This window comes from Melozone crissalis, unplaced genomic scaffold (assembly GCF_028551555.1).
Source record: "Melozone crissalis strain CALT ecotype California unplaced genomic scaffold, PUWL_Pcris_2 ptg000036l_1, whole genome shotgun sequence".
Taxonomy (NCBI): Eukaryota; Metazoa; Chordata; class Aves; order Passeriformes; family Passerellidae; genus Melozone; species Melozone crissalis.
Genome location: NW_026535814.1, coordinates 20,066,580 through 20,079,443, shown reverse-complemented (window position 1 = coordinate 20,079,443; position 12,864 = coordinate 20,066,580). Strand labels below are relative to the sequence as shown.

General features: G+C 42.2%; 1 protein-coding gene across 1 annotated transcript in view; it reads left to right on the top strand.

Moving 5' to 3' along the window:
- The window catches only part of EPG5 (ectopic P-granules 5 autophagy tethering factor), a 55,191-nt gene extending 42,563 nt beyond the window's left edge, over positions 1–12,628 (top strand). The window contains exons 34-44 of the mRNA XM_054283367.1: positions 676–751; positions 1,575–1,678; positions 1,876–2,051; positions 2,532–2,717; positions 4,195–4,404; positions 4,554–4,698; positions 5,699–5,941; positions 8,010–8,229; positions 9,742–9,957; positions 11,057–11,171; positions 12,250–12,628. Of these exons, the coding sequence (XP_054139342.1) occupies positions 676–751; positions 1,575–1,678; positions 1,876–2,051; positions 2,532–2,717; positions 4,195–4,404; positions 4,554–4,698; positions 5,699–5,941; positions 8,010–8,229; positions 9,742–9,957; positions 11,057–11,171; positions 12,250–12,432 (1,874 nt within the window). The 3' untranslated portion in view covers positions 12,433–12,628. The remainder of the gene's footprint in view (positions 1–675; positions 752–1,574; positions 1,679–1,875; positions 2,052–2,531; positions 2,718–4,194; positions 4,405–4,553; positions 4,699–5,698; positions 5,942–8,009; positions 8,230–9,741; positions 9,958–11,056; positions 11,172–12,249) is intronic.
- Positions 12,629–12,864: the final 236 nt, after the last annotated feature.

Sequence of the window (12,864 nt, the reverse complement as noted above, 5' to 3'; positions counted from 1 at the left end):
AAATCTTTTTACTTTGCATTTGTGCAATAATGATAATATTAAAATACGGATGGGAAATGTTGCTGCTACTCCATGGCCATGTAGGACTTTATGCTTTATAATCTGAGAGGAAGCTTTTTTAATATTTGAGCTTCCTTCAAGATTATTTTATGAGGTAATTGTACTTTCTTAAGAAAAATAGAGTCTTTTGCACTGAGCTGAGGTTTGTAGGGCAACACTACTGAATTTCATCATGCATTATTTAAATCTGGAAAAAGTCAGCTTTTACTTTTTTTTTTTAAACTAATTTTAATTTAAATATTAATTAACACATTTTAATATGTGCAGGTTTAAAGCGTGAGTCGTTACTGCCCCCACAATCTCTGGTGTGTTATAAAAAGTGTATTAATAAAACATCTTAACAATGCAAAATGCTTATGATGGTTGTTAAAACAGCCCTATTGTTAAATTAAGCTATTATTAAGCATATTGTATTTTAAATTTTTATTTCACCAGAAAGAACTGATTGAGTGGCTGGACTCAATGATCTTAGAGGTCTTTTCCAGTTTTGATTATTCTATAATTCTGTGAATGTTAGAATGAGAAACGGATATTATATCCACATTTAGAAAAGTGTAATATGTTCACTGGTTTTGATTTGAAGGAAAAAAGCAACTTTGTTTTGTTTCATTTTAGCATTGCAGTCCTTGTACTCAGTCATTGCTGGACTCTTTAAACCATGGATACTGGTCCTGGAGAAAGACGATGCAAGGTATATATTGCATTTTAAAATTAAATGAATTTTTGCTAAAGTAGAGACTTTAGTCCTGTAAGAATGGCTTTCATTATTACCTGGTGTTTAATAATTTGTGACTGTCTTGCCATCCATTTAAATAGGTCTCACTTTGTCATTTCCTTAATAATTACAGAACTATTTCATGACCTACACCAATTTTTCTAAGGTTTAGATAGAATAATTATTTTAGATATGAGAGAGATCTTGTACTAATATGAGCAAGGCTTGATTATTTGAAGGGTTTCACTCACTTTAAAAAACACTGAAACTTGAATTTTGGATTCCTGTTTTTTAACTTCCATAATATCTATAATACCTGTTTAAAAGAAAACAAAAAAGCCAAACAAATACAACCTCATGCCAGTGGTATATATAAAGAAATTTAGGCTAAATGAGTGCTATGATCATCTATTGCCCTGTGTACCTCTGTCTTCACATAGAAAGTTACTTACGCTACTAAACATTTAAATTCTGTTTTGTTTCAAAATTTAAAGCTTTTGGAGTTGTGAGTGCAGCCTTCAGCACTGAAGGTAGAAGGTTGTTAACAGTTGGTGAATAATGTTACTGAGAAACTGTTATTTAAACTCTGCTATGAAATATCAAACAAGTAATTTATGCTTACTCAGTGGATCTTCAGTGGCATAGTGAACTGTGCAGCTCTTCTAAGGAAGAAGAGTCCCAAAAAGCTGAAACTGGGAGGACTGCTGATACCTATCCTTCACTGCTTTAGAGTATTTAAATTGCACATATTTATGCTCAGGTAACTGAACGCTGCAGTTTATATTGTGCTTCTTCTCAGTAGCCAGCCCTGCTACCCTTGGCTGGAGAGTGACACTCCTGTAGCCTCCACCGTGGTCAGTCTGTTTGCAGATTGCATCAAGCTTTTGCATGAGAGCTTCCAAGGTGAGCATGAAATCCTAAGCCTCCCCACTTATTGATTTGGAGGAAAAAAATCCTAAAGTTTGGTGTGGATTTTTTTCTTTGGCTGTATTTTAGTGTAACTTACAAGTTTTTAATCTGCAAAAATAGACTTTCTTCTGCAATCAAGTTTTATCTGAATTTTTTTTGGTCGTTAATTCAGCCATTTTCTTTGATTCTAGAAAAGCTGTTGCCAAGCCACCATGGGGCTCTCTGGTTACACCTAATGCATTACTGTGAGTGTTGCACAGCCCCCAAAATGCCCGAGTTTATTCTCTATGCTTTCCACACTGAGTTCAGAAGGCTTCCATGGAAGGAAATGCATCCAGACCAGATGCTTATGGAGGAGTTCTTTAAAGTGAGTTTGTGGCATCTGTTGAATTAAGTCCATATTCAGTGCTACCCTTGAAAACAGTTGGAGAACAGTTCTGTTAGCAAGCAGGCTTTTAAAGTTTGTTTTTAGCATTCATAGCTGCTCAATTTGTGACGGACTTTTGTGAAGGAATGCTTTTAAGTCTTAGACAAAGTTGTGGGGAGCTGTACAGCTCCCTCTTTGTTGATCTGCTGGAGTGTCTCATTTATTGCATATGTATTTAATGGTTTTAGTTAGATTTAATATATTTTGCTATTGCCATGTTGTTCTCACTTCCAAGTTGTCTGAGACAAGGTAAAGCTGCAAGAGGGAGAATGAAATGATGGAGAAAAGACATTTGTCTACTCCTCTGCTGACCTAAAGTGCTGCTGTAGATGTACAGCTGGGTAAGGAACTGAAAAGTATAAAAGTATTTATGTCTTGCATCATTTTATGCACCTGTCTTTTTCCCTTTCTCCTTCCTAGATCGAAAGAGGCAGCCCCAAGAGTTGTTTCTTGTTCTTGGGTTATGTTTTATGTGAAGTAAACTGGGTCAGTGTCCTCTCTGATGCCTGGAATCCCAACCCTCACCCTCAGACCCACAGCATGATTGTCTGTTTGCTGTACATGATGGTCCTGCTGGCAAAGGAGGAGCAGTTCATAGGTGAAGAGGTAATTTTTGTGATGGCTCATACCCATCTCTTAAAAGAAAAAAAATCCTTCACTAGAAAGGACACGAGATCTTGTGACTAAATCCACTTCATTGCTTCTGGAGGACTCTTCAGAGGGTCTTGATCATCTTAAAAAGTCCCATTTCACATCTGTCAGCTTTCTTCCACTTGCAGAATCTTCTGCTCTCCATTTCCTCTAAGGCATTACAAGATGCTGCACCAAGATGTCACTGGCAGCCTTTGACCATCGTTGTATTTCAGTTTAGGAAAATTACCAGCATGATGTGCTTTGACCTGAATGTGTTTGCTTATCAGAAGCTTCTCCAGCTTCAGAAGACAGCTGTTTGCACACGGTGTGAGTCAGCCTCAGGAATTCCCTCCTTCCCTCCAGCAGTGTGTTAAACTGACCCACTGTCAGGAGGTTTGTGCCTCCCAGAGCACTCCTGTGACACCTTGATCTAAATCTCAGACTTTCTCAACCCTGTGTTCCAGGGCATGAGCAACCTGAGGAGTACTTGTTGTACCAGTGTCACATTCCTGTAGAAGCAGTGTAATTTGGGTTAGTTCTGGATTGTCCCCACAATTCCAGCATTCGTTCATTCTAAAACCTGTAGAAACATGGAATAGGATATAGAATATCCTTAGTTGGAAGTAATCATTGAGTTCAACTCCTACCCCTGCACAGACCCCCAGCAATCCCACCCTGGGCATCCCTGGCAGCGCTGTCCAAGCACTCCTGGAGCTCTGGCAGCCTCGGGGCTGTGCCCATCCCTGGGGAGCCTGGGCAGTGCCAGCACCCTCTGGGGAAGAGCCTTTTCCTGATATTCAGTCTAAACTTCTAACAAAGCTCCATACCAGTTGGTGTTTCTCTGTGTCCAGGGGGCTCTTTATCACTGCAGATGTTTAAGAATAGATGGGAGCTGCTCATAGACAGAGAGGCTTTCACATCTGCTGACTGGCACTACCTGTGTGAGCTGTGGGGCTGCTCAGGATGGTATTTATGAGAATAACAATATGAGGAGTCCCCAGGTTGGTGGATGACTCACTAAATGGAAAATGAGGGACATAGTTTCTCCTGTGAATTTGCATTGATGTATTTTCAAAAATAATATTTTAATGCCTCTTTAAAGCATGTACTGAAGTGACTTTAGCTTGAAGTGTCTCCATATATTTCCAGCTGTCTTTACATGTTTACGTGTCAAATCTTAGCATTTTTCACAGACTTTTGTTAGAGCTGCTGCAACAGACTGAATGCAGTTCTGCAAGTGCTGGAGATGAAGTAGATGTGTTAGCTTACTGCTTGAATAAGGAATTGCTTTTCAGACACATTCCGTAAGGTCATCTATTTCTGTGGGTTTTCAGCTCCATCTCCTTCAAATTGTCTGAAGCTAGAGCTTTCTCCCAATGTTGAGTACTGTGAGTATGAATTGAAAACTGCAAAGAAGGTGCAGCTTAAACTGATGTCTTTAAATCTGCAGGAATCTCCACTCATAAATCTTCTTGGACAGACCAGCTCCCTTCCGTGGCAGCTTGTGGGCATTTCATCCTATGAAAGCATCATCAGCTACTGCAACAGTCACTACCCTCCCTCTGTTATCCTTGCTAAGGATGCTGGAGCTGAACTGATTGTGAAGCTCCTGAAAATCTCAGCTGGCTTTGGGGCATCTTCAGATAGTCACATCCACCTTGTGAGTTGAACTACTTTTGAAGCATCTCCTTGCTGTTCTTGGCTTTTGTGAAGTTATGTTTGTGTATATTATAGAATATGGAAAGAGTTCTAGCTGTCATTTTTTTTAAAATCTTTTTGTCCCAAATTGTTTTTAATTTTGCTTGACAGGATGCAACTCTGAAGTGCCGAGTGTACATTCGCCAGGTGGTTCAGTTCCTCAGCACCTTAGAACAAAGTGGAAAGATAACCCTTGCAGTTTTGGAGCAAGAAATGGCCAAGTTGCTAGATGATGTAGTCATCTTTAATCCCCCAGGTTTGTGTTGGGGAAATGGCAAATTGCTTCAAAGGTGTCAAAATCCTTTATTCCATGGAGTGTATTGATGAACTTGTTTGATGGCTTAATTATTTGCATTATGTCAAGTCTCCCTTATGGGCAGCAGGGCATGGTGTTTTGGTGATGTGTACATAGGTGGTATATTAGCACAAGGCAAAAATATGAATCTTGCCCTACAGAGATGTCAAGAGTGACAGAACCAACATTATAAATGGGTTAAGTTTGTGAGTAAAACTGGCTGACATAGAGGAGCTTGGGTTAATTAAAAGATTAATTTCTTTGTCATCTGGTGGTTTGGGGTTTTTTCTAATTTTTACTTGTCATTTACCGCTCTTTTAAAGGGAAAAAGGGCATGAATCCATTCTCCTGGTCCTGAGGGATTAGGAGCAATGGGTACAAACTGAAATTGGGAAGATTATGTTAGGTATTAGGAAGAAATTCTTACTGTGAGGGTGGTGAAACACTGGCACAGGTTGCCCAGGGAAGTTGGGGGTGCCTCAGCCCTGGCAGTGCTCTGGGCCACGTTGGGTAAGGCCTTGAGCAACCTGATTTAGTGGAAGTGCCCCTGCCTATGGCAGGGGGGTTGGAGCATAGATGGGATTTAAGGTCCCTTCCAACCCTGAATATTCTATGTTCTGTGACTCAGAAATGGTTCCAAATTGTAAAACCAGGCAAACTTGACAGTGTTGAAGTAGAAGAGGCATACTGATGTACCATAGTGGTATAACACGTCCAGTCATCCAGGATTGTGTGGTGAGATCATCTAGGTCTCATTTTTAGTACTAGTACCATCTTGAGGTTCCTCTGTCAGTCTGTGAGTTCAGGTGAAATCCGTGTCTCACTGTATTCCACAGAAATGGTTATGAGGGGTCTGTGTCTCTTCCTGCCCATGGGTGTGTAACGAGGAGGAGGCTTTTCCCAGTGGTAATCTGGGTTCCAGTGTGTGTCCCTGAGGGGGTTCTGTGGTTTCTCCTGGCAGACATGGACCTGCAGACGCGCCACCTGGCCCTCAGCAGCCTGTTCACGGAGACGCTGATGATGCTCAACAACTCGAGCATCACCACGGCCGAGTCCTTGCGGGGCAGCCTGCGCCGCTGGATCGAGGGCAGGGTGCAGGGGCTGCTGGCCATGCCCCTCCTCACAGCCGCCTGCCACAGCCTGGCCTCCGTGCGCCACATGGCCGAGACCACCGAGGCCTGCATCACCTCCTACTTCAGCCACGGTACGAGCCTGTCTCTGGGACTGTGGGAAATGGGTTTGTGGAGAGATCTCGGGGCCTGGCTTCTTGCTGTGAGGGTGGTGATGTGTCGCAGACATCTTTTATGAAAAATCCTTTCCTTAGGATTTTTCCTCCTGAGAAGCTGAGAGGCCTCAGGAACAAAATGTAAACAATGGTTATCTGCTGCTGTGGGATGCAACAGGTGCATCTGTGATTGGCCCATGTTGGATTTTTCTAATTAATGGCCAATCACAGTCAGCTGGCTCGGACAGAGAGCCCAAGCTACAAACCTTTGTTATCATTCCTTATTATTCTATTCTTAGCCAGCCTTCTGAGGAAATCCTTTCTTCTTTTCTTTTAGTATAGTTTTAATGTAATATATATCATAAAATAATAAATCAAGCCTTCTGAAACATGGAGTCAGATCCTCGTCTCTTCCCTCAGCCTGAGACCCCTGTGAACACGGTCACAGTGATGCACTGGCACAGGTTGCCCAGGGAAGTTGGGGGCTCCTCAGCCCTGGCAGTGCTCTGGGCCACATTGGGTAAGGCCTTGAGCAACCTGATTTAGTGGAAGTGCCCCTGCCTATGGCAGGGGGTTTGGAGCCTAGATGGGATTTAAGGTCCCTTCCAACCCTTAATATTCTATATTCTGTGACTCAGAAATGGCTCCAAATTGTAAAACCAGGAAAAGTTGACAGTGTTGAACTGTTGTACCATAGATGGCCCACACAGTGTGCATCTGTATGCAAACCTTGAGATAAGAAATGCTGGCTTAGAAATGCCATGGAATAGGACAGACATTGTTGAGACAGAAATGGAGCTAGAAACAAGTTTCAAAGGATGGCCTTGCAAATAAGACTGGCTACTTTGGAGAAATAGAACTATAAAAGATGCATTGTGGTAGGACCCACAAAGGTTAGTTTTAGATGATTGGCTTTAAGGCATTTACAGCATGATATGGCATAAGCTGATAGACCAAGAAACACTTATAGTGTATTGTAATTAGGAAATAGTTGGCTTCTGATTGTGATGGCATGAATTATAATATCTGTATTGTCTCACCCTTCTCATGAGACTGAAAATTTTTAAAATGCCTCTCATTTGCCCCATCTCTGGGTCAGAAAAGCGTTAATCTGACATGGTATGCCACTGAGCACAAATTGTCTGGAATTATGGACTGGTTTGGCTTGGAAGGGTCATTAAAGATCACCTTGTTCCAGCTTCTCTGCTGTGGGGAAATGGCTTCACACTGTCACAAGGGTAGATGGGGTATCAGAAAGAAATTCTTCCCTTTCAGGGTGGGCAGGCCCTGGCACAGGGTGCCCAGAGCAGCTGTGGCTTCTCCATCCCTGGAAGTGTCCAAGACCAGGTTGGATAGGGCTTGTACCAACCTGGGATAGTGGAAAGTGTCCCTGCCCCTGTCAGGGGGTGGTATTAAGGTGGTCTTCTATGTCCCTTCCAACCCAGACCATTCTGGGATTCTGTGAATGTGATTTGGGTCTTACAGCTGCCCTAATTGTGTGTGTTATTAATATCCATACCCATCTCTGTGAAAACTGATTTGCTCTGTGTAGTGTTGCCATTTTTCCAGATAAAGTGGTTTTATTAAAAAAAAAATCACCCCAGGAGAACTGAAGACATTTTCCCCCTTCTCTAGTGTTCTGTAAGCTAATTTAACAAAACCACTCTGGTTTGGTAAAAGTCTCAAAGTGTGCATGATTTTTTTTTCCTTTTCTTTCTGTTTACATAATCCTTGTAGAACTACATTTTTATTTCTTTCACTGTGTGGAAGATTTCAGTACACCTGAGGGAAATACTTCTAATTCCATTGCTAGAATGTTCAAATTTTAGTCCTGGCTGAATGCTGGGAAAATATCTCACCTTGACCTCAAGGAGGTGCCCTGTGATAGTGGAATTTTCTGTTCTCTCCATCAGAGTTGCATGGCATGCTGGTTACCGGAAAAACAGCTTAACCAGCCCAGATTCTCTTAACTAGGAGTGCTGGCTTTTAGGTTTTATCAAGTGCTGCTTTCTCACATGCTTTCTGTTCTTTCCTTCTTTCTTCAAAGATTCCCCTCACCACCAGGAGTTGGGCTGGGGCCCAATACTTGCTTCCCTCCAAGTTCCTGAGCTAACCATGGAAGAATTCCTGCAGGAGTGCCTGTCCTTAGGGAGTTACCTGACCCTCTATGTGTACCTGCTGCAATGCCTGAACACTGACCAAACCCTTACCAATGAAATGAAGATCCTGCTGACCATCAGCAAATGGCTGGAGCAAGTGTACCCCAGGTGTGAAACTTGGAGCTTCTGAATGTGCCTGGACTTCTGGATTATTATTATTGTTATTTAGATTAACGTTTATTTAGGGTTGTACAGCTGGTATAATTAGGTGGCCCTGGTTAATTAAGTTAATTTCAATAGAGTGCTGGATGAAATTGCCTGTCATTCTATATCTACTGATACAAGGTCTGTCCATCTGCAGTGGTTAAATGAAAGAAGGAATTTAATGTGCTAGAAAATTAGTGAGTTTCAGTCATTTTTCAGTCAGACGAGCTTGGTTTCAATGGCAGCCTGGATTTGTGTTTTGTTAAAATGACTCAAAACAAGCCCTGAATGATTGTGGGTTACACTTCCCAGCGTGTCCACAAGGTGGGATGAGTTATGTGCTGAATATTCAGTCTGGCACTCTGAGAGACCTGATGTGGAAAGCTGCTGGATGGGGACTGTGCAGCAGCTCTGAACCAAACCTGGAGCCAGTGCATCTGATGGGATGCCCAGGGTTAGCAGCCTGTGCTGCTGTAAAACATCCTAGATAACTGTTATTTATTGGGTTCTTATTGTTATTGGGTTCTGAGGGGAAAGGATGCATGGCTTTGGGGTCAAAATAAAAATATTTAATGCATGTAGCAAGGGTAGTTAGAGTTGCTCCCGGTATTGCCAGGATTTAGCAAACCTGATTATTATTTTTCCATGTTAATGTTGATAATGTTAATATTTTCTGTAAAAGAACAATTTGGAAAAATGCATGTTCCCACTGTTGTCTTCAAATTCAAAAAACACTTTCACTGTGGTGGGTGCTGTAGCAATTTCATTGCCAGGGTATGAAGGAGACAGCAAAGCCACCATATAAAGCAGATTAAACCTTGCTCTAAACATCAGATCTGAGATTGCCTGTGGTGGAAAACGACTGGGAGGAGGAATGTGAGGATAGTCTGATGCAGGAAACTCGTGATGGTGCTTTATGTGGAAAATCTGAGTTTGTTAGCTTAAACTGCCAACTGTTTGGGGAAAGATTAAAAATAGCGTAGGGGGAACTTCACTTTGGGCTTTGCTCAACAAAAAGCTTCAATGTTTCCTTTTCTCAAGGATCATATTAAACATCTAAGTTGTTGTGGTAACAACATCCAGTGCTTCGTAAAGTGTTTTATTGGTAAGTAAAGGAAAGAACAAGTGTGGAGTGGAGATACAGCTTCATTCCTTTTGTGCCAAGTCTTAGGCAAGTTTAAATCCACTTATGACTGCAGTATCATTTATTTCCAGTTGTAAAGCTTAAAAGGAAGCGCTGTTCTTTGTCCAGTTACAGGCCCTTGAAACCTGCTAGCTGGTGGATCAAATCCATAACAGTAGCAGTATAATAACTGGTGGGGTAGTATAGTTATGCTATCCTCATGTGATAAAATTAGCTGCTATTAATTAACAAGCTTCACAGACCTAATGGGGAGGGGAATAAACTTCTTAACCTATGCTCTGACTCTTAAATTTTTATTTTCTCTTACGTTTTTCCCTAAATTTTACCTAAAGCTCAGCAAAGGAAGAGGCAAAGCTGTTTCTGTGGTGGCACAAAGCCATGCAGCTATCCTTGGTGCAGCTGGAGCAGGATGACCCCGTGCTGATTGAATCTGTCATCCGGACCCTGCTGTCCATCCAGGCCCGGCAGAGCCAGCTGGCTGAAGAGAGACTCACCTCTGGAATACTTGGTGCTATTGGGCTGGGCAGGAGGTCTCCTCTGTCACCCAGGTGAGGGCTGGGGCTCTGGGCAATTCATTGGTTTGAGTCATGGTGTTTAAAAACCTGGGTCCAGCATGCCCAGTCTGGGTCCAGCGCAGTGCTAAAAGGGGATCAGAATCCACATTGCCCCCAGATCTATAATGTTCTTTGAGCCTGTCACAGAAACAGCACAGTGAGTGTGTTAATCAGCTTAAGAAGCAAGTATTACCCTCTGCAAACGTTGTGGTGGAAAAGGAAAGAAAATGCAGTTCTGAATCTGACTTAATGTCCCCCTCAAGCAAAGTTTGTTAGGCAGAGTGTTGGTTAGAGGAAGGTACTTCCACCTGGTCTATAGAAAACTATTTCACTTCCCAAAATTTTGTATAAAAACAGACACATTGGAATTTCTGTCCTAACTTTGAGGTATTGGAAATGTTAAGTGATGCACAAAGGAGCATTGTGATTCACTGTACCTTCTAAACAGAGACACCAAGTTCGGTTGTTATGTATCAAAATCAAGTTCACTCTGGAAAGAATAATGAGGAGAAACCTCATAAATGTTTGTGGAATAGCAACTCAACTCTGCACCTAAACATAACTTCATGTTTTAATGACCTTCTGGGATGCATTGCTGTTCAAATTGCCCTGAATTCTTGGTGTCATTCAACTCATCCCTTGATTTGGGTGATAGTAATGTTTTACATTCTGTCACCTGAGGAGTATTTCAGCTAGGCTTGAAACAGAGGCAGGATTTCCTATAAGGGTGTTACATTATCTTCTAGTATGTGTTGTGTCCTATTGTGTGTATACACAGAGAATTCCTAGGATCCCCTTCCACCCCTGGAAGTGTCCCAGGCCAGGTTGGATGGGGCTGGGAGCAGCCTGGTCTTGTGGAAGGTGTCCCTGCCATGGCAGGGGTGGAACAAGATGAGCTTTAAGTTCCCTTCCAGCCCAAACCATTCTGGGGTTCTGTGGTACTGAAGTGGTTTCTGATGCATTGGAATAGATCCTCTCAAGCCTTTACTTTGTTCCTCATGCAAGAGATGCCTCGTGGGTAGCTTTTACAATTTTTTCTGCTGCTGAGAGTTGCAGATGTGGTGTCACGCTGTCCCTCGGTGTCCCCGTGCAGGTTCCGCGTGGTTGCGCGCAGTTTGTCCGCCTTCCTGCTGGCGCAGATCCCTGCCGAGAGCCAGGTGCGCCTCAAGGCCGGCTCGGAGCCCCGGCTCTCTCAGAAGGCTCAGCAGGTGAGGTGTGCCCATCTCCGCCTGCTTGCCATGCCCTCTCTGCCTGCTCCTTTAGCTTTTGGGGGGAGCTTTGTAGGAGTCACAAGTATTTGTGACTCCTACACGAGAGTCGCAAGTATTTCTTCGAGGTAAATCCTGCTCTCACTTTGTTGCTAAACTTTGGCAGCAGGGCTGTGTGTTTGACCCTGCCCTAAAGGTGATCTTTATACAGTGTTCTGTGTTAACATGAAGAATTAATTATTTTTCAAAAATTAGTTTTTGAATCTTACACATTTAAAAGGGGCAGATGAACTTATGTCTGTAAAGCCCGACTCAGAAAGTTTGGAGAGTAGCAGGTAGAAGGAATTTAAAACAAACAGGAAAAAACAGTGCTGCTGTGATTTGCACTGCTTTTCAGTGATAAAGCAGGGCTACACTCATGCTGACATTTGTTTATGTGAGGTCAGGGCTCAAAAGGCCTGTGACAAATAAACATTCTCCCTTTAGCATGTGCACTGACCACGGTGTTCTTTCAGTTAGTTCTTGAGAAGAGGAAGGAGGAGTTGGTTAGAAACCAAAGTAAAGTAGCTTGGTACAGCTTGTTTCTCTAAGAACAAAACTTGTTCAGAAATATTTTCTACATTTGCCCTTGCTAGTCCTGCCAACACATGATTTTTAACTTGACAGTTAAATATTAACTTTAATACTATTAATAGGAGCAAAACAATACTTCCATTAAAGTCAATATATTCATAAGAACAACATAAAGTGAAGATTTAAGTGCGTTACAGCCTGTAGTTTGACATAATTTCTATGAAACCGTGTCTTGAGTTCATGAAGTAGATATTTGACAATATTTGGGTTACAGAATCCTAGAAAACAATAATAGGACAGTTTTTGTGTTGATCTTGGGGAGAGAACAGCTTGAAAAATACAAGTTGACTTGAAACACTGTTAGGAGATGACAGTTTGCAACTGTTTTGTTCTGAGTACTCTGTGTTCTGCAGTAGGTGAGGATTCTTCAGGGGAATTGTGCAGATGGTGTTGTGTTATGGACCAAAATACACAAAACTAACAGAATTTTCCCTTTTCCCTGTAGGCACTGAGTGCTCTCGAAGCCATGTCATCCAACAAACAATACATGGATTACCAGGAGCAGCTCTCCCAGGCCTGTGTGTTCATCAGGCACCCTGAGCACTGCCTTCAGGATGGCAATAACCTCCTGTCCCTGCTGGTGAACACGCTGTACCCAGAAGTGCATTTTTTGGACAGCATTCGGTAGCGGCGCTGGGTGGGCAGTGGCTCTGGTTTACAAACAGTGTCCTTATTGCACAAATGATTTTTACCTTCAGAGTTCCACTTTAATTAAGTCAGACATGCGAATAAGAACAACTACACAGTGTCAGTTTTCTCCACTTCAAGGTTTTCTTGCTTTCCATTTGAGTTTTAGGCCTGTGGAATTGCTTAATGGTTTGCAATTTGGGTTGTTTTTTTTTTTTTATTTTTTTTTTTGTTTTTTTTTTTTTTTTGACTGAAAGCACTTGAATATCTTCTGTGTGTGGTACCCTTTGGAGAGAAGGGTGCCTGGGGATAGGTGTACAAATCACTAGTCAGCACAGCTCACTGTAGTGTCTGAAGTTTTTGCTTGGTGCCTTTTTTTATTTTCCAGTGTGTCATCATTCAGGCCAGTTCAAAAGTGAGTGGAGGATTGTGT